This window comes from Hyaena hyaena, unplaced genomic scaffold, assembly GCF_003009895.1.
Source record: "Hyaena hyaena isolate Hyena2069 unplaced genomic scaffold, ASM300989v1 scaffold_1696, whole genome shotgun sequence".
In the NCBI taxonomy this organism is placed as follows: domain Eukaryota; kingdom Metazoa; phylum Chordata; class Mammalia; order Carnivora; family Hyaenidae; genus Hyaena; species Hyaena hyaena.
In genome coordinates, this window is record NW_024082331.1 from 82,248 (window position 1) to 108,740 (window position 26,493).

The 26,493-nt window shown below is 35.1% G+C and overlaps 1 protein-coding gene across 3 annotated transcripts in view; it reads right to left on the minus strand.

Moving 5' to 3' along the window:
* Positions 1-26,493, minus strand: part of SPATA6 (spermatogenesis associated 6) — a 147,465-nt gene that overhangs the window by 17,549 nt on the left and 103,423 nt on the right. For 2 of the 3 annotated variants that reach the window (XM_039224653.1, XM_039224656.1), the window contains one exon: positions 25,055-25,154. In XM_039224653.1, coding sequence (XP_039080584.1) covers positions 25,055-25,154 — 100 coding nt within the window. The remainder of the gene's footprint in view (positions 1-25,054; positions 25,155-26,493) is intronic. The other variant, XM_039224655.1, reaches the window with a different exon arrangement.

The window sequence follows — 26,493 nt, forward strand, 5'->3', positions numbered from 1 at the left end:
AAAGAATTATTCACCATGATCAAGTAAAATTCATTCCTGGGCTGCAGGGCTGGTTCAATATTCTCAAATCAATCAACATGATACATCACATTAATAGAAGAAAGGATAAGAACTATATGATCCTGTCAATAGATGCAGAAAAAGTATTTGACAAAATACAACATCCTTTGTTAATAAAAATCCTTAAGAAATTCGGGATAGAAGGAACACAACTTAACATCAAAAAAGCCATATATGAAAGACCCACAGCTAATATTATCCGCAATGAGAAAAAACTGAGAGCTTTCCTCCTGAGTTAAGAAACATGATAAGGGATGTCCACTCTCACCACTTTTGTTTAACAGAGCATTGGAAGTCCTAGTCTCAGCCATCAGACAACAAAACAAAATAAATGCATCTAAATTGGCAACAAAGTCAAACTTTCACTTTTTGCAGATGATATGATCCTCTGTGTGGAAAAGCTGAAAGACTCCACCAAAAAAATGCTAGAACTGATACATGAATTCAGCAAAGCTGCAGGATATAAAATCAATGTATAGAAATCAGTTGCATTTCTATACACCAAAAATGAAGCAACAGAAAGGGATATCAAGGAATCGACCCCATTTACTATTGCACGAAGAACCATAAAATTCCTAGGAAAAACCTAACCAAAGAGGAAAAATATCTGTATGCTGAAAACTACAGAAAACTTATGAAAGAAATTGAAGAAGACACAAAGAAATGGAAAAATATTTATGCCCATGGATCAGAAGAACAAATATTAAGATGTCCATGCTACCAAAAGCACTCTACACATTCAATGCAATCCCTATCAAAATAGCACCAGCATTCTTCACAGAGGTAGCACAAACAATCCTAAAATTTGTATGGAGCTAGAAAAGACCCCAAACAGCAAAAGTAATGTTGAAAAAGAAAACCAAAGCTGGAGGCATCACTATCCTGGATTTTAGCCTATATTACAAAGCTGTAATCATCAAGACAGTATGGTCTTGGCACAAAAACAGACACAAATATCAATTGAGTAGAATAGAGAACCCAGAAATAGAACCACAAATATATAGCCAAATAATTTTTGACAAAGTAGGAAAGAGTATCTATTAGAAAAAGTCTCTTTATCAAATGGTGCTGGGAGAACTGGTCACTAACATGCAGAAGACTGAACCTGGACCACTTTCTTACACCATACCCACAGATAAACTCAAAATGGATGAAAGACCTAAATGTGAGACATGAAACCATCAAAATCCTACAGGAGAAAACAGAGAGCAACCTCTTATGATCTTGGCCACAGCAACTTCTTACTTGACATATATCCAGAGGCAAGGTAAATAAAAGAAAAAATGAACTACTGGGACCTCATCAAGATAAAAAGCTTCTGCACAGCAAAGGAAACAATTGACAAAACTAAAAGGCAACCAATGGAATGGAAGAAGATATTTGCAAATGATATATTGGATAAAGGGTTAGTATCCAAAATCTATAAAGAACTTACCAAACAACACCCGAAAAACAAAGAATCCAGTGAAGAAATGGGCAGAAGACATGAACAGACACTTTTCCAAAGAAGACATTCAGATGGCAAACACGTGAAGATGCTCAACATGGCTCATTATCAGGGAAATACAAATCAAAACCATATTGGGATACCAAATCGCAGTGGTCAGAGTGGCTAAAATTAACAACTAAGGCAACGAAGATACTGGTGAGAATGTAGAGAAAGGGGAACCCTCTTGCAAACTGGTGTAGCCACTCTGGAAAACAGTGTGGAGGTTCCTCAAAAAATTAAAAATAGAATTACCCTGATTTGTAGAGGCATGTGTACCTCAATGTTTATATAGCAGCACTATCAATAATAGCCAAATTTTGGAAATGGAAAGAGCCCAAATGTCCATCAACAGATGAATGGATAAAGAGATGTTTTATGTACATGTGTGTGTGTGTGTGTATGTGTGTGTGTGTATGTGTGTGTGTATATATATACACACACACGTACATACACAATGGAATACTACTTGGCAATGAAAAAAATGAAATCTTGCCATTCACAATAATGTGGATAGAACTGGAGGGTATTTTGCTAAGTGAAATAAGTCACAGAAAGAGAGATATCATATGATTTCACTCATATGTGAAATATGAGAAACTTAACAGAAGACCATAGGGGAATGGAAGGAAAAATAAGATACAGAGAGGCAAACCATAAGAGACTATTAAATACAGAGAACAAATTGCAGGTTGATGGGGGTGGGATTTGGGGTAGTGGAGAAAATGTGTGAAGCGCAATGAGGAGGGCACTTGTTGGGATGAGCACTGGCTGTAGTATGTGAATGATGAATCATGTAGCTACACTGTAGCTACACTGGTATATTAGCTAACTTGACAATAAATATATTAAAAAGAAGAAAAAATATAGCTAAAAAATAATAAATAAACCTAGATCTAACTTGATTTACATTATACTGTCTCCTAGAATGCCAATGAGATCAACATACACACACCCCAGCCATGAGGCTGCTCTTCTATAGGAAAATTAGGCTCAAGCTTTCAGCTATCTCTACTTTTTTAGGATTTCCATGAAGAAACACTTTTCTTTCAGCAAGTCATTAATAAATGAAAGATTATTTAAAGAAGCTGTGGGCTCTCCTTCCCTGAAACTGGCACTAAGTTAAACTTTCTCTCTTTTAAAGTAGGCTTCACACCCAGTGTAGAGCCCAATGTGGGGCTTGAACTCATGACACTGATATCAAGAACAGAGCTGAGGTCAGGAGTTGGATGCTGAACGAACTGAACCACCCAGGCACCCCTAAATGTTCTCTTTTTTTTTAATTTTTTGAAATTTNTAAACAAATAGTTACATGCATACATCAGAGATATTGTGGGTTTTGTTCCAGACCACTTCAATTAAATGAATATCGCAATAAAATGAGTCCAATGAATTTGTTTCCCAGTGCATATAAAAATTATGTTTTTAAAAAAAAACTTTTTTTTTAATTTCTAGGAGAGAGAGAGAGAGAGAGAGAGACAGCGTGAGCAGGGGAGGGTCAGAGAGAGAGGGAGATACAGGCTCTGAAATAGGCTCCAGGCTCTGAGCTGGCAGTCAGCACAGAGCCCGATGCGGGGCTCGAACCCACGAACTGCGAGATCATGACCTAAGCGAAAGTCGGACGCTTAACTGACTAAGTCACCCAAGCGCCCCCTAAATGTTCTCTTAAGATTCCTTTCATCACTGATCACTACCTTATGCATGTGATTGGCATCACAGACTATCCCTGGGACAAAGAAATAAAAGGTATTTATTCATGCTTGCAAATGGAAAATGTTAGGGAAAATGTGGTTAGTCAAAGACATAGCCAGAACTAATTATATAGTATTTAAATATACCTCTGTCATTCTCAAATATAGTTAAAATATCTGTAAGGTGTATTTTATTGCTATTAAATTCAATACATTATTTATAGTATGTGTACAAGGACAAGAATTAAAATAGAATTTGATCATTAGTTCTAATACGCATTGTTACCTGGGATAAACCAGTTCACCTTAATGGCTTTAATTTCCTAGCACATAACATAGTGAAAATTTAGGTAGAATTGCTCAAAGTCAAAAGGATAAGAAGTTGAAGTGTTTACCTTAATTAAACTGAGGTTTTTCTAAATCTATAACTTGGTTTATATTATAAGTGAATAGAGAATAATAAAATCTAAAGGGAAGAGCACTTGAAGAATCCTACATGGTAACTTTGACTAACTGTTACAGGTGGAGTGTGAAAAAGTCCATATGATGGTTACTCATATATGTCAATTTGGCTCAGCTCTGGTGCCTAGATTTTGGCTGAACATTATTCTGGACATTTCTGTGAGGCTTATATGGATGAGATTAACACTGCATGAATGGACTTCCATAATGTGGGCAGGCCTTATCTAGTCAGTTGAAGGCCTTAATGGACCAAGGAGGGTCCTCCCCCAAGGAAGAAGGAATTCTGCCAGTAGACTGCCTTTGGATCTGAACTGCAACTTCCTTGAGCATCCAGCCTATCTCATCAGATTTTGGACTCACCAAGCTCACAGTTGCATGAGCCAATTCTTTAAAATTCCTCTCTCTCTCTCCATATATGTGTATATGTGTGCATATATATTTATACACATACACAGACACATTCTGCTGTTTCTGTTTCCCTGGAGAATCCTGACCCACACACTATGAGAATGAGAAACTCCTACAGCATATTAGTTCAGAGACTTCAATACTTCACTTCCAACAATGGATAAAACAATCAAGACAGAAGATCAACAAGGAAATAGGAGACTTGAACAACATTATAAATCAACTAGACCTAACATCTATAAACATGCTACTAGGCAAGAGCAGGACATGCATTTTTCTCAAGCACACATGAAAAATTCTTCAGCAGAGACCTTACGTTAAACCATAAATGAATTTCAATAAATTTAAAAGGACTGAAACTATACAAAATATGTTATCTAGCCATAGTGAAATAAAATTAGCAAATTAAATCTTTATTGAAAACCCTCTATAATGATGAGCTTATTTAAAATATTTTAAAACTGGGGCACCTAGGTGACTCAGTCAGTGCTGCCGGTGCTGCTGACTCAGTTGCTGACACCTCAGAGCCTGGAGCCTGCTTCAGATTCTGTGTCTCCCTCTCTCTCTCTGCTCCTTCCTGCTTATGCTTTGTCTCTCAAAAATAAACATTAAAAATAATAAGTAAAATAAAATATTTGAGAAATAATCTCATACCAACTCTTCCACAGAATGATTAAGAATATTTCCCAAATAATTTTTATGCGGCCAGCCAAAACTTAAGAAAGACATTACAAGAAAGAAGACTTAATGACCAATCAAAACCATTAACTTAGATGTAAAAATAATAGGTAAAATATTAGCAAATTGAAACCAGTTATATGTATATTTTTAAAAATTATGACCAAGAGTTTTGTTCCAACCATGCAAGCATGGTTTAACATTTGAATAATCAAGTAAGCAATTTACCACATTTAAATAAACCTAATTTTTAAAAAAGATTATTTATTTATTTTGAGAGAGAGAGAGAACAAACAAGGAAGGATCAGAGAAGGAGAGGGTGAGAGAGAATGCCAAGCAGGCTCTGCTGAGAATATGGAGCCCAATGTGGGTCTCAAACTCACAAACTGTGAAACCATGATCTAAGCCTAAATCAAGAGTCGGATGCTTAACCAGTTGAGTCACCCAGGGGCCCCTTACCACAGAAATAAAGAGGAAAAGCATATAATCCCTCCAAAATACGAGGTGTAATAAAATCCATATACCTATAGTGAAAAAAAATTTTTTTAACTTATAGAAAACAAGGAATAGAAAGAACTTCTGTAATCTGGCAAAGAATACCCACAAAAATGTACAGCATGCTTCATACTTAATGTTGCATTATAAAAAGTTTCCCTCTTTGGATGGCAAGCAAGACAGGATGTCCTGTATCACTACCTCTATTTGATATTGTTTTGGAAACCCTAGATAGTGTAATAAGGCAAGAAAAAAAAAATAAAAAGCATTAAGTCTAAAGAGGGAGAAATAAAAATGTCATTATTTACATTATATATATACATATAAAAAACAAAAAACTATTGTCTATTAACATTAATATGTGAATGTAAGGTCACTGGATACAAGGTCATTGCATAAAATCTATTATGGTCATTATACCGAGAACAAATAGAAGATACAATTTTAAAGTATACAACTTATTTTTAATTTTTTAAGGGGTCAAATTATGGAAAGAGCCTAAATGTCAATCAACTGACAAAAGGATAAAGAAGATGTGGTTTATATATACAATGGAATACTACTTGGCAATGACAAAGAATGAAATCTGGCCATTTGCAGCAACATGGATGGAACTGGAGGGTATTATGCTAAGTGAAATAAGTCAGTCAGAGAAAGACAGATACCATATGTTTTCACTCATATGTGGATCTTGAGAAACTTAACAGAAGATCATGGGAAAGGGAAAGGGGAAAAATAGCTAAGGAGAAGGAGAGGGGCAAACCATAAGAGACTCTTAAATACTGAGAACAACCTGAGGGTTGATAGGGGCTGGGGGAGAGGGGAAAGTGGGTGATGGGCATTGAGGAGGGCATTTGTTGGGATGAGCACTGGGTGTTGTATGGAAACCAATGTGACAATAAATTATATTTAAAAAATAAAGTATGCAACTTATAATAGCATTAAAATATCAAACATTTAAGAACATATCTACCAAAGGAAATATAAAAATCCTAAAATGAAAACTACAACATAATTGGGAGAAATTAAATATCTAAATTAAATTTAAAAAGACATCCTATTTATGCATTGAAAGGCTCAACATTAAGATGTCAGTTCTCCCCTAGTTAAAGCACACATTCAATGTAATCCTAGCCAAAATCGTAGCAAGTTTTTTAAAACAAACCACCTGATTTTGATTCAAAGAACAAAGAACAGTAGGCAAGAGCAAAGCTGGAGAACCTCTGCTGTTAGATATCAAGAGTTATCATAAACTTATAGCAGTTGAGAAAGTATGTTAGTACAAAATGAGACAAACCAAAAAGCAGAAGAAAATCCAGAAACAGACTCACATATATACAGTCCCAATGGAATAGATTAGAATCCAGGCCCATCTCCATGGAGTAAGGAAAAGAATGGTCATTTGAAAAAAAGACGATAGATTGTAAACATGGGGAAAAATAAACCTTCATAATAATCTCACTTTATACATACAAATCAAATCCACATGCATTGTAGATCTAATGTAAAAGACAACATGATAAAAGATTTTTTAAATAGGGAAATATATTCAGAATCATATTTGGCCAAAGTTTTCCTATTTGGAAGTAAAGAAAGCACTAACCAAAATACCAACCAAAAGGAGAGGAAAATTGGCCTACATTAAGTTAAGAACTTCTATCCACAAAAGGACTCTTATTAAGAAAACTAACACACATGTCACAGACTGGAATATATTCATAACATAACACATGCCCATCAGAAAATGTCCAGGAATTAAAAGACTTTAAGAGGCATATGGTACACAGACAACAAGTCTAACATGTGCTTTTTGAGAAACACTACAAAGTGGATAATTCTCAGAATCAATGAATATATTACCCTACATAACAGTACGAAATTTTGCAGATTTGATTAAGGTTAAGGATCTTGAGAAAGGAAGATTACATCAGATCATCTATGTGGACCCAATCTAATCAAATGAGCTCTTAAAAGCAGAAAAATCTTTCATGGTTATGATCAGAGAGTGGGCGATGTGATTAAGAATAAGGGTAAAGGAATGGGTGCGTGGGAGGCTCAGTCGGTTAAGCATCTGACTCTTGATTTTGGCTCAGGTCATGATCTAACAGTTCATAGGATCAAGCGCCATGTCAGGCTCTGTGCTGTCAGCATGGAGCCTGCTTGGGATTTTCTGTCTCCCTATCTCTCTAACCCCCACCCCCTGCTCTCCTGCTCTTTTTCAAAAATAAATAAATTAACATTAAGAAAAAAGAAGAAAGCCATTTGCTGGCTTTGCAAATGGAGGAAAGTGGTCACATGCCAAGGAATATGGGTGGTCACCAGAAATGGATCCTTCCCTGGAAACTCTATAAAGAAAACAGCTCTGCTGATACCTGATTTTAGCCCAGTGAGACTGATTTCAGGCCTATAGAAATGTAAGATAATCAATTTGACTACTAAGTTTGTGGCAATTTATTGTGGTAGCAATAAAAAAATAATACTTATCACAAGTCCTCTCATAAAAACATACAGAAATGGTTTTGGAGTTAGATGGAATAATTCATGGCAGACAAATACTCCTGTTGAAAACTAGAAAAGACAAAAAGGGGTGCCTGGGTGACTCAGTTGGTTAAGCGTCCAGCTTCAGCTCAGGTCAATGTCTCACGGTTTGTGGGTTCGAGCCCTGCATTGGGTTCTGTGCTGACAGCTCAGAGGCTGGAGCCTGCTTCAGATTCTGTGTCTCCCTCTCTCTCTGCCCCTCCTCCGCTTGTGCTCTGTCTCTCTTTCTCTCAAAAATAAATAAGCATTAAATATTTTTTAAATAAGAAAAAAATAAAACTTTATATGTTTTATCAGAAAGGTACAGAAAAAGAGGCTAGTGATACATTTCAAAGGAGAGAAACTTTCAAAGGCGGACTGATGACCTGCCCCTTCATTTTTCCTCCAAGCATTTGCACATCCTGAGCATGGGCTAGATGCTGAGAACCAGGGCTTATATTAGAACAAGGGTCACTGATGTGATGCAGAAAAACCAATAATGTTTTCGATGGTTGTATGAGAGTGGAATGATGTCACTCAAGTATTATGAGGCCTTAGATGCACAGCCAGTTTCTCAATTATGATATTTATTGATGTATGAAGCTGTGTGGAACTAGAGGGTATAAAATTAACCCAAAAGTATTGAAAAAGTAGAGTGAATGTTCCTACAACTTCATGGCACTTAAGGGAGAAAGACCTACCAGAGTAAGAGGTCCTGAAACACAAGTAGCAAAAACCCTGGAGATAGTACGAACACTTGAGGACCTGTAACTGTTTTAAAACTGGAAACACTTGACAATCTGGGACTAGCTAGGCTAAAAAAAAATCTGGTCTTGGCTCAGACAAAGGCTATTTCTGAGGATGGAGCATCCAGCAGAATTTTCTGTGAATCACACCAAGCTTGAGAAGTAAAATTGAGAACTGGAAGAGCCTCAAACACATAAGTGTCTTGTCATAGTATTTGCCAAATTCTGAAGCTATGCCAGGCTAGGAACAATAAGCTGATCCAAAAATGACTGAAAAACAAAAGATCCATGCCATGTAATTAGACAGTAATTAAAAGACAAATATCTGTCAGGAAAAAAACCAACAACATCTATCCTGAGGGCACCTGACTTCTGGGAGCAGCTAGAACCGGTCATAGAGCTGGGGCTGGCAGATTGAGAAACCACCAGACATCTTGGTGATCATGTAGAGCTGATGTCACAAAAACAGAGATGAGAGGGGACTCAAATACATGAACATTTTCTGATGGTTCCTGGTGTGGAAATCAAGGCAATAAGCCTAAAACTTTCTGAGAAGCAGGACACAAATTGTCTCAGTTTCTTGGTACTAAGAACACAAAGACCGAAAAACTCCAACTTGAAAACACTGTAGGCTAATGACCAAAAATGAGGGCTGAAGTGAGATATAGCAAAAGTTTGGTTAAGGATAAACTGAGATTTACCAAAATATCAATATTGCCTCAATCCAGTTTGGTCTCTTTTGAATCAAGGTTATCTCTGATGCTACATGCCTAGTAGAGGAAAGAGGGAGGGGCACCTGGGTGGCTTAGTCGGTGACTAGAATTTAATTATGAAATAAATGTTACAGTCAGGACAGTACAACTGGTAAGCAAAAGTAAAAAAGACAAAGGAAGTAGATCACAAATATGATCCAGGTATTGTACTTAGGAGATAAGCACTTTAAAATAAACTTGATCAATATGTTTAAGAAAATAGATTAAAAACTGGACAAAATTGACATAAAGGTTAAGGATTTCCAAAAACAGACATTTATAAAAATTAATCAAAAAGACATCTGATATCTAAACAGTAAATAGTAGGAATAAAGAACTTAGTAGTTGGGTTTAGCAATGTTTTGGAAACAGTAGAAGACACGGTCAATGAACTGGAATATATGTTCATAGGCAATGCGAGTAAAAGAGAAAATAAAATGATAAATAAAGAAGTGCAAACAACTGTGGGAGATAATCAAAAGGTCTAACAGATGTAACTGGATACCCAAGAAGTAAGAAATAAAGGTATAGCCATACAGCACATTTTAAAAAATAAAGGGCTAGAATTTCCCAAATTAATTAAGTCATGAATTCAGATTCAAGACACTCTGAGCAGGGTTAATACTAAATCTTTCAAAACCAAAGACAAGAGAAAATACTAAAAGAAGCCACAGATAAAAGACATTACTTTCAAAGAAGCAAGAGTAAGACTGACAACAGACTTCTCAAGGAAATAATGGAATTCATAAGAAAACAAAATATATTTTTACTTCTTTTTTAAAGTAGGCTTCATGCCCAGTGAGGAGCCCAATTCAGATCTTGAACTCACGACCACGAGATCAAGACCTAAGCTGAGATCAACAGTCAGACACTTAGGGGGTGCCTGGGTGGCTCAGTCGGTTAAGCATCCAGCTTCAGCTCATGATCTCATGGTTTGTGGGTTCGAGCCCCGTGTCGGGCTCTGTGCTGCTGGCTGGAGCCTGTTTTGGATTCTGTGTCTCCCTCTCTCTCTAGGCCTTCCCTGTTCATGCTGTCTCTCTCTCTCAGAAATAAATTTAAAAAAACATTTAAAGAAGTTAAAAAAAAAAAAAAAGAGTCAGATGCTTAGCTGTCTGAGCCACCCAGGCACTCCACAAAATGATATTTTTAAAATATAGGAAGAAAAACATCTGCCAACATATACATCTATACCCAGTGAAGAAAAATCCATCACAGATTTAGTGGATATGTAAATAAACAAGTAAGTACTAAAAATAAGTAAATAAAAATGAGAAAATTTTCCAGCAGCAGGCCTATACAAAAAACCCTAAAGGGACTTCTTTGGGCAAATTGGAAATGATCCAGAATGAAATCAGAATTCAAAACTAAAAAGCACCCGAAAAAAGGTGAATATGTAGGCAAATATTAGTGAAGATTTCTATACAAAACAACAGTATCAATGCCCTGTAGAATCTAAAATACATGTAGATAAAATGTTATCACAATAACTTTAAAGAAGAAAGGAGTTTAAATGGAGTGTAAATGTTCTAAAATTATTTAAAAAGTGGTAAGGAAAGAAAAATATTGTATTAGATTACAATAGAGGATACATGTATTTTATACATACACATATATTTTGAAAGAATAATAAGCAAATATATAACCTATGAGTTAAAAGAAGGAGAAAAGGGAATAAAAATATCTTAGTTTAGGGAGACATGTAGGAGATTTAAAATAAACATGAACAGATCTGTCAAATAGAAAAATAGTAAGAAGATGCTATAAACCCAATAATATCAGTAATTAAATGATAACATTAAAGGGAAAAAATGCATAACATAAAACCCAACTATAAAAGACATACATCTTCAATGTAAGTACACAGAAAGGGTGATTTAAAAGAGTGAAAAATACCAATTAACATTAACCAAAAGAAAGCTGATAGGAGTATAATAATATCAGATAAATTGTATTTGAAGGCAAGAAGCTTTTCTTGAGGTAAAGACATTTCACAATAAAAATAGGCCAATTAAGCAGCACAAAAAATACAATCTAAACCTGTATGCAACCAAACCACAGTTTCAGCATATGTAAAAGCAAAACCATTATACATTACCAATTCATAGCCTCTGGAATACCTATTAATGGGAAAATAAAACCCAGAAAATACAGTGTGTTAGCAAGGATGTAGAAAACCAGAACTCTAAACCACTGATACTAAAACACTAAAAAACTCTTTGGCAGCATCTTCTATAGAAGAATACACATTCTTTATGACCCAGCAATTCCATTTTAGACATATATCCAACAGGAATACACACATATGTTCATCAAGGAACATATATAGTGATGGTGATAACAGGACTGTTAGTATTACACTTGATCTTAGCCAAAAGGCTGAGAAGTGATTGTTAGTATTAGCCACATATAATAAGTAGAATTAACTGTAATTATATTAATTAATTAGTTAATTAATAAGTAAAATAGATTTTACTACTCATATTGGAATACTATAAAGCAAGGGGTGGCAAACTGTAAGAGCCAAATAACATAAATGTTCAGCTCTGCAAGTTATGTGCTCTTTGTCACAATTACTCCCCTCTGCTGTGGTAGCTTGAGAACAGTCACAAATAATAGATAAGTAAATGAGTCTATGTTTCAATTAAACTTTATTTAAAATTTAAAAATCTGGAATTTGCCAGTAAGCTGTAGTTTGCTGACTCCTGCTATACAGTAATAAAGTGAAGTACATGCATGTGACAAACATAATTATCAGCCAATGAAACCAAATACAGAAGAATATAGACCATATGATTCCATTTATGAAATGTTCAAAAACACATAAACCTAGTCTATAGTTGTTAGATATTAGAATAGTAGGTTTTATAGTGACTGGAAAGAGGCACCTGAGGCATTTCTGGAGGGCTGGCAATGTCATGTCTCTGATCTGGATGCTGTTCACCACGGGGGGTTCGCTTTTTAAAAACTCACTGTGCTACACAATTTAGGATTAAAGTACATTACACTGAAATAAAGTTTTAAAAATTACCTAGCATAGCAGTACTAAAAATCCACGGGAAACATCTGCAACAAAATTAAGGGATAAGATATTCCCATGAGCCCAAAACGTCAGGAGACATGCATAAATGTCCAGTAGGTACAAGAGAAGGGAACATCATCTGTTGAAATCAGAGGAAATCATCGAGGCATCTGATAAACCAAATAACTTCAAAGTAAAAGAGAGTATTCACTCACAAGGCTGGTGGGCAAATTTAAGAACGGAAACTGAATTGGAAGGTGTTTTCCCACTTTCATAGTGATGAGTACAAAAGATTTACAATAAATTCTGAAGGACCTGGAGCAGTCTGAGATCAGTTAACTCTCAAAACTAACACACCAAAGTCACCTTCCAAGATAAAACTTTACCCTCACTATAAATATTTGGAAAAAGAATACAGACTGAAAAGGGGAATAAAAGCAAAGGAAAGGAAAATTTCATAAAAAGTTGGGAAGGAAAAGAAAGCCAGGAAATCTCAGAAACTAAGTTGTTATGCTTATTCTAGAATAAATGATGAAGACAGAAAAAAGAGCTCTCCAACTACGCATTTAGAAAAGTTATTCTCAATCATGTGTCCCTTTCTAAAAATTCAAAAGAATCATCATAAATGGTTTAAATTTCATAAAAAGCTTTGGGGGGGGAGGCCAAATAAGGAGCCCCCAATGAAAACATGCCAGAAAAGATATGTTCCCAAAACAGATGGTAGGCAAATGTATTATTACCTGTGTCTTCGTGACTTGACAATTTCTCTTCCCGAGAGTAAATGATCTTATGAGAGAACAAGTTTCAGTGTCTCTTTGATCTAGCTTGTGCAACAGTCTATTGTTTACGCAGCTCAGCCGTATTCATGTGTAGTGGGAGGAAACTACCCAGGGATGGGAATGCTAGTAGGCAAAACATCACGAGTAGCCATCTGAGAGATCTATTATAACCCAGAACTAAAAGAACAAAGCTACAAGTCCTTAAAAATAGTATAATTTAAGAATCAGAAGAAAAAAATTTAATGAGATGATACAAATCAGAAAAACAAGAAATTAAAAATAACTTTGGAAAGGAAAAGTAAAAAGGAAGATATATTAAAGTGAACAATAATGCCATAAGAGAAAATAATGAAAAGGAGAAAAACATTTGCTTTTAAGAAAAATATGAAAACAATTTGAGACAGAGGGAAAAATACATATCATTTACAAATAAGATCCAACATACATATAATGGGAGTTCCAGGAAAAAAAGAAAGAAAGAAAGAAAGAAAGAAAGAAAGAAAGAAAGAAAGAAAGAAAGAAAGAAAGAAAGAAAGAAAGAAAGAAAGAAAGAAAGAAAGGGGCGGGAGGGGAGAGGAGTGGAGAGGAGAGGAGTAACAAGGCCCAGGGAAACAGAATACAAACAAAAAATAATCATTCAAGACAATACTCATAAAAATATTGAAAATATAATGAAAGACACATGATGTACAATGGAAAAAAAATCAATCCAGAATAATCAACACTATGATCTATTCTAGTATTATGACTAAACTTTAAAAATGAAGGAAAAAAAAATACTTGAATTTCCAGGCTAAAAAATCAAGTCACTCAGAACGGATAGATTTTGACAACATCTGTGTCACAAACAAGTAACATATTAATAATAAAGAAAATGTAAGCCAAGGATTTTTATATCTAGCTAAAGTAACTTTGAGGCATAAAGACTACAAATAAAATATCATTATCATGCAACTCAGGTAATATTTGTCCCATGAACTTTTCCTTAGTAATCTCTTAGAGAAAGAGCTTCAGACAACTGATTGGAGAAGACACTGCCATGAAAGAGTAAACATTAAATATTTATATGTAGAACTCTTAATGAAATACATAAAGGAAAGAGTATATAATGGAGTATGCTCTGCAAATGTAGATGAGTACATTTGTGAAAAAGTGGAAAGGAGAAAATGTGGAAAGCATATGTAAAAACATTCTTTAACTGTCTTCAATAATTGTATCTTTGATGACAATTTGCTTTTTTTGTTCTGAGATCATTTTGTTAACAAAATAAACAAGGACTTGGGTTAGATTCTAATTTTATTACCTTGAATGCATCTGAACTCAGGACTCCTGGATTCTGGGATAAAGTCTAAATGTCTTGGCCTGGCTTTCCATGATTTGGCCCAACGAGGACCCTCTGCTCTACCTGGATTATTCCTCACAATTTCCACATAGAGTTTTATCTAACAACGTGCATTTCTGTACAGGATAGGCTGATAAAAGCAAGTCACATTTACTCTTATTTTTTACTCTTTTTTTGCTATTTAAAACATCCTGGCATTGGAATTGCTACATAGAGTGAGCAAGTGAGAGAGAGAGAGAGAGAATATGAATTGATCCGGAATTAGGTGTCTGATGACAGACACAGCATGACTCAACCTTTGCTTATATTTAAAAGGGATTTTTAGGGGGGCGCCTGGGTGGCTCAGTCGGTTAATGTCCAATTTCGGCTCAGCTCATGAGCCCCACGTTGGGCTCTGTGCTGACAGTTCAGAGTCTGGAGCCTGCTTCAGATTCTGTGTCTCCCTCTCTCTCTGCCCCTCCCCTGCTTGCTCTCTGTCTCTCAAAATAAAATAAAGACATAAAATTTTTTTTTAAAAAAGGGATTTTTAAATAACCACATATTGGCATTTTTAGTCAATGTGGCAATCACTGTGTTTAACTGTAATATTTACTTAATTCAATGTACCTACTGATGTGGTTGGGTATTAATTTACTGTTTTCGATTTATTCTACCTATCCTATATTCTGTGTTTCTATTACCTTATTTCTGCCGAAAGGCACCAGAGTCTGGATTTTTAGACATACTAGCAAAAGGACTGGTTTCTTTGTTGAAGTGACCTTGCATTTTCTTGAATAAATGAGAAAATCAAAATGGTAGGTGTTTGCTCCCTTTTCAACTGGATTTTATTTTCAACTGAATCTTTTCCTGATCACTGACTTTCAACTTGCTTGAAATGAGTTCTCTTCATTTTTTAATGATTACCAAACTTCCAACATTATGTTATTTCAAACATAACATAAAATAGTTATGTGCTTTACCCTCCTCTCTACTAGTCAAATGTTTAGTGATTCATAAAGGACTTTTCCATGGTCTCAGAAGAGGTTGATATTTAAATAAAATCTTTGCAAAGTTAAAAAACAAAAACAAAAACACCACACCTTTTCCGTTTAATTGTAAAATTAAAAAAAATTTAAAAACGCTGGTATTTATTCTTAAGACGGTATATAACCTTGTCTATGAGTATCCTTCAAGTAGGACCAACCTGTATTTCAATCTGACCTGTGTCCAGAATGTGGCTACAATGTCTATCTTTAGCATGTTAGTGTTTGTTTCTGAACATGTATTCTGTAGACAGATCTTAAGTTTGCATGTTTTCACATGTTTCTGTTTGGGTGTATTTTCAAAGTAATGTGTATCAGATTGTACTCTGTGTGTTTATTTATGTAGATCTTAGTGGTTAAGATCAAATGCTATTACTATTAATCTAGATTCAAATCTTGGTTCTAATCATCTTAAATAGCTACATGACCTTATACAAGTTCTTAACTTTTCTGAGCCTCAGTTCATCTTTAAAATAGTACTCCTTAATAGTAATTATTTTTTAAGATTATTGTGATGATAAAATGGAAAACATACACAGTGCCTGGGATGTAGTGAACATTTAATAAAGTTATTTCTATGTAATGAATTTATTTCTCTCTGGAAGAACAATGGCATTACTTATTTATGCTTTTTATCCTTAATCATATACTGTGCCACAGTTTTTTTTTTACATTTATATTTATTTATTGGTTTATTAAATAATCATTGGATTCTATAAATTCCTTATGGGCAGGAAATTTGATTTCATGTAAAAGATGCCCAGTGCTGTGCATGGTGCCAGATACAAAGTGTACAGATATTTGGTGGAAAAAGCTCAATTATACCATATGAATTCACATAAGGCAGGAAAATATGACTACTTTTAAGAGCTTGTGTTCAGGCTGCTCTTAGTGTAAAGCAATTTAAGATATCGAGATTAGTGCCCTGTTTAAGCCAACATGAGCAACTTTACTGTACATATATTGTTTTTGCTTAAGTAGTAGTACTGGTGGTGCCAGTGTCCCTGAGAGAAGAGGTGAACTCAAGGTCTGCAGCTCAGCAGCTGGTGTCTTCCCGGGGGCATTTGTGTACTGAGCATAGAACAAAAATGTTGGGAATCGATGATTTGTTCAACCACAGGTCCTCTCCTGGAGCACAAAGAACCAGCGGGATTTGGGCAGTCTTACTAAGCTAGATGTACAAAATTAAAAGCCTGAGAGGCCAAAATCCATTGAGACACGATGGATGCAAAACGGAGCTAACCATTCCCTCAAGACACTAGCAGAATGTTTGAAACAGTGCAGCATAAAAGGACAAAAAGCTAAGCAGAAAATGTTTGAAAAGCGGAAGGAATTTTCTGCTGTCTTGCCTAAGAAGAATTATACATAGTACCCTTTGAGAGGGAAGGGCCTATAATCACACTAGCTCTCAGTGAAAAACCCAAAGAGCTGAAATTAAGAACTTACAACAATTGACCCTTGAACATAGGTTTGAGCTGCGTAGGTCCACTTATAATGCAGATTTTTTACAGTACTGTAAATATATTTTCTCTTATGATTTTTTTTGTTTTCTTAGTTAAGTTTCAGGGGAGTAAAAAAAGTTATATGCAGATTTCTGACTATGTGAGGGGAACGTGGTGCCTCCAACCCCTGCATTTTTCAAGGATCGACCATATTTTAACTTTCTATTTTTGTATATTTAGTTATACAAAACAGTTGAAAGGTAACCTGTACACAGGAACTTCACCCTTCACCCAGGTTGTCTTAATGTTAACATCGTATGTAACCGCAGTTCATTTTGCAAAACTAAGACATTAATGTTGGTACAGTAATTATCTAAACTGAAACTTCATTTGCATTGCACCAGTTGTGCCAGTAATACACTTTTGTTCCAAGATCCAATACAGAATATCATGTTGCTTTTAGTCATCCTTTCTCCTTACTCTCTTCTAATGTATGATGAGTTTCTGTCCTTCCAATGAAATATTACTCAGTGATCAAAAATTATCGGGGCGCCTGGGTGGCTTAGTCAGTTAAGCGTCCGACTTTCGCTTAGGTCATGATCTCGCGGTTCGTGGGTTCGAGCCCCGCGTCGGGCTCTGTGCTGACTGCCAGCTCAGAGCCTGGAGCCTGTTTCAGTCTGTGACTCCCTCTCTCTCTGACCCTCCCCTGCTCACGCTGTCTCTCTCTCTCTCCTAGAAATAAATAAAACATTTAAAAAAAAATAAATGGGGGGGGTTCATGAAAATCATTGAAATTCACATTTTACTGCACATGGATAAAGTTTTACTGGAATACAGACACATTCATCTGTTTCCCTAATGCCTATGTCTGCTTTAGTGCTCCAACAGCAGAGCTGAGTAGTGTGACGGGACCCTAGGGCACCAAAAATATTTACTCTCTGGTTCTTTGCAGAAAATGTTTGCAAATCCCTGCAAAAGAATATAGTCTCACACTATCCAGCCAAAACACCATACTCTAAAGTTATTTAGGTAAACTAATTTAAAGCTATATCTTGTATTTTTAGTACTTTTAGATTCATTTATTCCAACCTGCCTTAAATCTTCAGAAGACCAAACACCACACTTGATATTTTTTTCTTCTCTCATTCAGTAAAGTTCTCCCTTTCTTATGTACATTTCTAGTAGTTTTGCAAATGAATAAAGTCCCATAGCAACAACTTCAGTACCAATCAGCTCCAACACCCAAAAAATCTCCCTATGAGACTGGTTTCTTCACAGTCAACCTCTTTTGCTTCCCCTACACTTTGCTATTTCAACAATGTCACATAAATAAAATCATACAGTATGTAGCTTTGGAGTTCTAGCTTTTTTATTTAGCAAACTGTATGAAAGTAGTTGTATGAATTTATAGCTCACTTCTTTTTTCTTTTTTTTTTTTTATTGCTGAGTTAGTTTCTATTGAATGGCTGTAGTTTAGTTTGTTCACCATTTGCTTTAGAGGAACATACAGGTTCTTTCCAATCTGGGGTAATTATGAATAAATTTTCTATAAACATTCACATATAGGTCTTTGTGTGAATCTAAGTTTTCAATTCATTTGGGTAAATACTTAAAAGTAGGATTGCTGGGTTATATAAGTGTATTTAATCTTATACAAAACTACCACTATCTTGTAGCTGTATCCTTGGGCATTCCCATGAGCCCTGAATGAGAATTTCTGTTGCTCCCTATCCCTGACAGCATTTAATAGTCTAAATTTGGGGGGGGGGGTTTGCTTTTGTGTAACAATTCTAATAGGTGGTAGTGGTATCTCACTGCAGTTTTAATTTGCATTTTTAAAGTTAATTTATTTTGAGAGAAAGGGTACACACTGGTGGGGAAGGGGCAGAGATGGGGCAGAGATAGGGACAGTGCAGGGTCCAATGTGGGGCTCGATCCCACGAATTGTGAGATCATGACCAGAGTTGAAACCAAGAGTCCAAATCTTAACCTACTAAGCCACCCAGGCACCCCTTAATTTGCTTTTCTAGGACTACTGAGGATCCTTTCATGTTTATTTAGTGAAATGTCTGTTCAGATATACTGACCATTTTTAATTGAGTTCTTTATTTTCTTATTACTGCGTTTGAAGAAGATATTTTTAAAATTCTGGATGCAAGTCCTTAATCAAACATGTGATTTGAAAATATTTTCATCCAGACTATGGCTTGTCATTCTATTCTCTTTTGGCCTTTCATAGACCAAAAATTTTTCATTTTAATGAAGTTCAATTTATCTTTTTTTTCTTTTATGGATGTGTTTGGTGTCATATCTTAACAGTAATTTCCAAATATAAATTAAATAGATTTTTTACTATATTTTAGGTCTCTGATCTATTTTCAAATGTGTATTTTTTACAATCCAGAACCATGCACTGAAAAGACAACAAATGCAAGTCTCTGCTTTATTGACTTTGCACTTTTGCCAAAACTTGGTTGAAAATATTTATATGGATCTTCTTCTGGGGGATGTATTCTATTCTTTTGACATATGTGCCTATTGTTTAGTTAGTTCCACACTGTCTTCATTGTTGTGCTTTCCAGTAAGCCTTTTCTTAAAAGTTCCCCCCCCCCCCACCACAGAGAGACAGAGCATGAGCAGGGGAGGGGCAGAGAGAGAGGGAGACACAGCATCTGAAGCAGGCTCCAGGCTCTGAGCTTTCAGCACAGAGCCCAATGAGGAGCTTGAACTCACAAACTGGAAATCATGACCTGAGCCAAAGTCTGACGCTCAACCGATTAAGCCACCCAGGTGTCCCTGCTTTACAGTGAGTCTTAAAATTAGGTAGTGGGTCTTCCAATTTTGTTCTTTTTCAAAATTGTTTTTGGTTTTTAAATTTCCTTTGCCCTACTATACACATTTTAGAATCAGCTTGTCAATTTCTATTAAAAGGTTTGATGGGGAGTGGGGGGCGGCACCTGGGTGGCTCAGTTGGTTAAGCGGCTGACTTCAGCTCAGGTGGTGATATCACAGTTTGCGGGTTTAACCCAGTGTCAGGCTCTGTGCTGACAGCTCAGAGCCTGGAGCCTGCTTCGGTTTCTGTGTCTCCCTCTCTCTCTGCCTATCCTCCACTCATACTCTGTTTCTCTCTGTCTCAATAATAAATAAACATAATTTATTTAAGTTTGATAGGGTTTTATAATTGAACTGAATCTAGAGATCAAATTGGGGGAAACTGACATCTTCATTCCTCCAATCTGTGAACATGGGATATTTCTACATTTAGTTCTATCTTTTTGATTGTTTTCAATACCATTATGTAGTTTTCAGAATGCAAATACTGCACATATTTTGTTAGGATGATACATAAGCACTTCAATTTTAGTGCTATTGTAAATGGTATGGATTTTCTAACTTAAAATTCTAATTATTCATTGCTGGTATATAGGGGGAAAATGGGCTTTCTTTCTATTTTGTGACCTTGTTAAACTTACTTACTCTCTAGTTCTGGAAGCTTTTCTGGAGATCCTGTGGAATTTTCTGCAAAATCATATCCTCTGCAAATATAAGGGTTTTTTTTTCTTACTTTCCAACCTATATCCATTTCATTTCCTTTTCTTATCTTTCCCGCATTGTTGAAGACCCCCATTATGATATTAAAGGAATGGTAAGAAAGGGAATCCTTGTTTCTGAATCTAAGGGAAAATATTCAGTCTGTCACCAGTAACCATAACGTTAGCTGTAGGTTTTCAAAGATGCTCTTTATTAGGTTGAGGAAGTTCCCTTCTACCTCAGCTTTACTAAGAATTTTTACCAAGAACTGAGTTGGATTTTGTTGGATACTTTTTCTGTGCTTATTGAAATGACATACAGAGGAAATAAGCTTTTTCTTATTTAACCTGTCAAACAGGATGAATTTATATTGCATTTCTAGAATGAGACCACCTAATTATAATGTACTTTCATTTTTATATACTGTTGGATTTGATCTGCTAATATGCTGTTGAGGATTTCTGCATATATGTTCATGAAGATTTTGGTCTATATTTTTCTTTTCTTATTATGTCATTGTCTGGCTTTGGCCATAGGGTAAATGTTGACCTCATAAAATGACTTAGGAAGTTTTCCTTCTAGTTTCTGTCTAGTAAGACTGGCATTATGTTTTCCTTAAAGGTTTGGTAGAATTCACCATAGAAACCATCTGGGCATAGTGTTTTCTTTTGTAAGATTCTTAACTTCAAATTCAATTTCAATAGATATCCAACTACTGAGATTATGTATTTCTTCCCGAGTTAGTTTTGGTATTTTATGTCGCTCAAAAAATTCTTGAAAGTTAATGTCTTTCAAAAAGTTTCAAATAGTCTTAACATCATTGTAAACACAGAAGACAGGATTAGCAAACTAGAGGACATTTCTAAAGAAAATACTGAAATGAGAGAGAGAGGAAAAGAAAAAAAGAATTAAAAATATCAAAATAAGCATAAGATACATATGAGATACAGTCTAAAATTCTTATGTAATTGGGAGCTCCAGAGGAACAGTAAACAGATAATGGGACAGAAGCACTGTTTAAAGAAATAATGGCTACAGGTTTTCTAGAACTGATGAAAATATCAAAGCTCTGAAAACTTAACATAGGTTAACCCAAGAATACCATATCTAGATATATCATAGTAAGATTACTAAGCACAAAGTGGAAGAGTGAATTTTAAATATAATGGGAGTAGGGGGAGAAATCCCCACATTACTTCAAAAGTGTAAGAGCTGACTTTTCAAGACATAAAAGAAGCCAGATGACAATGGAATGGCTTCTTTAAAATAACAAAGAGGGTTGTCTGGGTAGCTCAGTGGGCTTGGATCCTAGAGTCTGTTTTGGATTCTGTGTCTGCCTGTCTCTCTCTTTGCCCCTACCCCACTCATGCTCTGTCTCTCAAAAATAAACATTAAAAAATAAATAAATAAATAAAAGAAGAAAATAACTACCAACCTAGAGTTTTACATCCAGTAAAACCATCCCACATAAACATGAAAACAAGATGTTTTCAAACAAAATCAGAATTCATAGCTAGGAGAATGTTATGAAAGAAGTATTAAAGGATGTTCTTCAGGCAGAAGGAAAGTGACTCTAGAATCCATATTGGAACATGGAATTGCAGGAAAGAATGAAGAATAATAGAAAACAAATAAGTGACTAATATGAATAAACATTATTATATAAATAAAATTAATTTTTTGTGGGTTATATGTAGAATTAAAATGCAAAATTAAAATGCAAAAATATGCAAAAAAAAGGGACAGGTTAAAAAGGGTTAAATGTTTTTAGGGCCCAATACTGGTAGGGAGATCAACAAAAAATAATTTGTCAAGTGTGCATGCTGAAATCTCTGGGACAGCCAATAATAGAAGAGTTAGAAAATTAATAACAAGTTAATAAAAAGGAAAACAGTTATAAAAAATACTTGCTAATTCAAACAAAAGCCACATCAATATACATAAAATCCTAGATTTTAATTCTCCCAAAACAAAACAAAACTTGTACTACTCACAAGACATCTACTTTAAATTCAATGATAAAAAGAAAAAAGAGAAAAAACATATACAATGCATAGACTAGCCAAAATAAAGTCATTATAACTATACAAATATCATATAAAATATACTTTCAAGCAAGGAATAGTACTAGAGATGAAGAGGAGCATTTCACCATAAAAGGTTCAAATCAGTCTGAAATCTGTATCCAACAATGACACAGCTTCAAAATATAAAAAATTAACAAAACTAGAAAGAAATCTGGGGGCTTAAACCTCTCTTGGGATTTGAGATCTGTCTCCCATGATACAGAAAAACTAATTTTAACCTGGACATACATTTAAATGTGAAAGAAAACAAAAACCCTTTAGAGGAAAACATAGAAGAAAGTCTTGAGGTACACAAAATTTCTAAAAATGCTAACCAACAAATAAAAAATAATGAAATGGATTCATTAGGATTAAGAATTTTTTTCATCAAAGATGAAACTCATATCAAGGGTCTATATGGAACTCAACAAAAAACCAAAAGGAGACAATTCAGTACAAAAATTCAGTAATGACTTGAACAAGCATTCACAAAAGAGAATATCCAATGGCCAATAAACATATTCATTAGTTATCAGGAAATAGCAAATCAAAACCATTATATGGTAAACCACCTCTTACTTACCAAACCCCAAAAGGAAAACTCACATAAGCAAGCGCGCGCGCCCGCGTGCACGCACACACACACGCGCGCGCGCGCGCACACACACACACTCATCAATCAAGTAGCAGTGAGGATGTGCAGCAAGTACAACTCTCACACAAAGGTAGTTAAAATCACTTAAAAAATTCTTTGACAGCACCTTCTAAGGCTGAATGTATACATACCCCATGATTGGGCAATTCCAAATAAGAATATATACTCAAATAAGAATACAATGATACCTTCATTTTGTCATTGTATTCTTTATATGCATCAAGGTATGCATTTAATGTTTGCAGCAGCTCTATAAGAGCCCAAACCAGAAACACCCCAAACCAGAAACACCCCAAATGTCCATTAACAGAGGAATGAATAAATCAACAGTAGTATTTTCATAAAATACTGTACAACAGCAAAAGTGAAGAACTATTTCTAAATATAACAAGATGTCTGTTGTGCATGATAGTTTGAATTGCAAAATCAAAGTGAAACAAGTCAGAGAAAAAGGTAGATACTGTAGGATCATATAAAGATTAAAATACATAATACTAATGTTGCCATTACAAGTTAGGATAATGTCTACCCTTGAAGTGGCAGCAGTTGAGAGGAAATAAGAGAGGCTCCTGAAGAGCTGAAAATATTTTATTTCCTGGGTACCTGGGTGGTTCAGTCAGTTAGGCATCCGACTTCAGCTCAGGTCATGATCTCACGGTTCGTGGGTTCGAGCCCTTCATTGGGCTATGCACTGACAGCCAGCTCAGAACCTGGAGACTATCTTTGGATTCAGTGTCTCCCTCTCTCTCTGACCCTCCCCTGCTTATGCTGTCTCTATCTCTCTCCCAAAAATAAATAAAACATTAAAAAATAGAACCTATTATTAAATAAAAAAAATTTATTTCTTGATTTTATTTCTTAATTTACACAGGAGTTCACTGATTTTATTATGATTCATAAAGCTGTTACTTAGGATTTGTACATTTTCAACATGTATACTGTACTTTGAAAACAAGCTTAATTTAAAAACAGTATGCACATAGAAACCTAAAACTGGACAAAACGATGCAATGTCACATAACCCAGCTATATCATCAGGTTCCCAATGTGACACTCATGATAAATGACTGTTTTTTAAACTGCTAAATGAAATTTTTAAAATCATGAAAAGAATGCACTGTAATTATTTCCAGGCTGTCCTTCATATATATGTTTATTTGCCTACCTCAGAAAATATTCTCATATTGATGGTCTCTAATATTAAACCCAGTAAACATGACCAGCTCTTTTCCTCTTTTAAATATTTAATTAACATAAAAATCAGCTGGGAAGCTTCTTCAAAATAATTATTTTGGGGGCACCTGGGTGGCTCAGTCGGTTAAGCGTCTGACTTCGGCTCAGGTCATGATCTCGTGGTTCATGGGTTCGAGCCCTGTGTAGGGCTCTGGGCTGACAGCCAGCTCAGAACCTGGAGCCTGCTTCAGATTCTGTGTGTCTCCCTCTTTCTCTGACCCTCCCCTGCTCATGCTCTCTCTCTCTCTCTCTCCCTCTCTCTCTCTCTCTCTCTCAGAAATAAATAAAATATTAAAAATGTTTTAAAAAAGACAAAAAAACCAAAATAATTATTTCTTACCCCACCTCCCCTGGAATTGTTTTATACTGGGGCACAAAGCAAAAGCCCCCACACTTGGAAGGCAATTACCATAAAGTCACTACTTACTATGAGATAATGATCAATAACACTGTTTAGAGTTCAGATGATGTCAAACATTTTGTACAATGACTCAGGTCAAGAGGAAGTTAGAGATGTTGCCTTTAGCAGCACCACTGACTTCCATTAAATGGAGGCTGTATCTTTTTCTCTTTCTCCAGTGATTAACTATTATAAGCTTTAAGCATCTGGAATGAATGGTTCTCTTGCCTAATTAGAAAAGGCCTTCAAGAGGAAATTTTAGAAACTAACATATAAATGTCTTTCATGAGCCTGATGTGATTTCAAGACATTTTTTACCCGGTCATGGATCTCATCACAGTTTGAAGGTGAACACCAATCAGAATGGAATCTGTAGGCATAAAAAACAAAGGTGACTTGTAGCCAGAGGGAGAGAAAAATAAATCTTTCCAAATGCCAGACACAAAAGTCTTTTTTCCCCCCCTTACGCCGGTGTAATAACATAGAAAGATTCAAATAGCATTTTTTCTTCTTTGACCAAGGATAAAATTAGGCACTGATTCTCCATAGAAATATTACGCCTTTGTAATATGTGCAATAAGTAGTCTTAATAATGTTTGGCGTGAATCAGGGAGAGTAAACCTATATATCTAGCCATTTTAATGACTTCCATACATAATTCCTTAGAGCTTTATCTCTAAATAAAGATACAGATCAGATTAGAACCATAGTTCCATGTATAGTGCCTTTAAAATTAGTTCTTATTTTCCAGTAATTTAATTGCACTCTTTTAAATTATGTGGACAAAATGCCTTTCTGTATAAAGAATAAAATTAATTTTATGAAATGAAACAAAATGTTTAAATAGATGAAAATATTATTTAGAATCCAATCATATTCTTCCTCCTTCAGAATATAGGGGAGTATCAAAATTGAATGATTCCCTATCAGCACAGATATCACTTCTCTAGTCTTTCCTATAAATATGTTTTTAAGTGAATATTGAAAAAGGAAAATGTGACTTTTATTAAAATCTGAGTTTTGGAATTAAAGAAGAAATAAAGCAACTATTCCTCTTTCTGATGCCCTCTCAAACTCAAAACTGACAATTACTATTTTGAAGTTACTTTATTTTAGACAAGTAATAAGGAAAATTTCTAGGTCCATCTGATTATAATTCATCTATATGAAGTGTACTGATAATTCCTTCATAAAGGAATGGGTACTAAAATGCTACTAGATTGCTTACATCTTTGCCTTTTTTCCTCCTAGCTTGTTCTTACAAAGTTACAATTTTATATATTTACAAAAGGTATAAACTCTTCAGCAGGGTAAATGATTTACATGCTCTGTTTTAAAGAATGCAATCACTAATGGGTGATCAACTATATCTAAATTTTCATCTCTCACATTTGTAAAAGGAAGTGTGACTGAAGCTACACAAATATATTGCCAACTTTGTTATATTTGCTACATATGCAACACATTTGCAAATCTGAGATCCAAATGTGCAGTTCCAAGAGGGTCTCTTCAGTGCGCTATGAGAGGGTCCACTAGTCTGTGCTGTGGTATAAGAAATGATTCCCTAACAATCTAACTTCATTTACAAAATTCAAAATGGTAAGCATGATTAAAAAGAATATCAGCTCCTTTTTAATTAAATTTGCTAGCATTTCTTAATCTGTTTTTAGTAATAATTTTACAGCCTAATACAAATCATAAGTCATAAT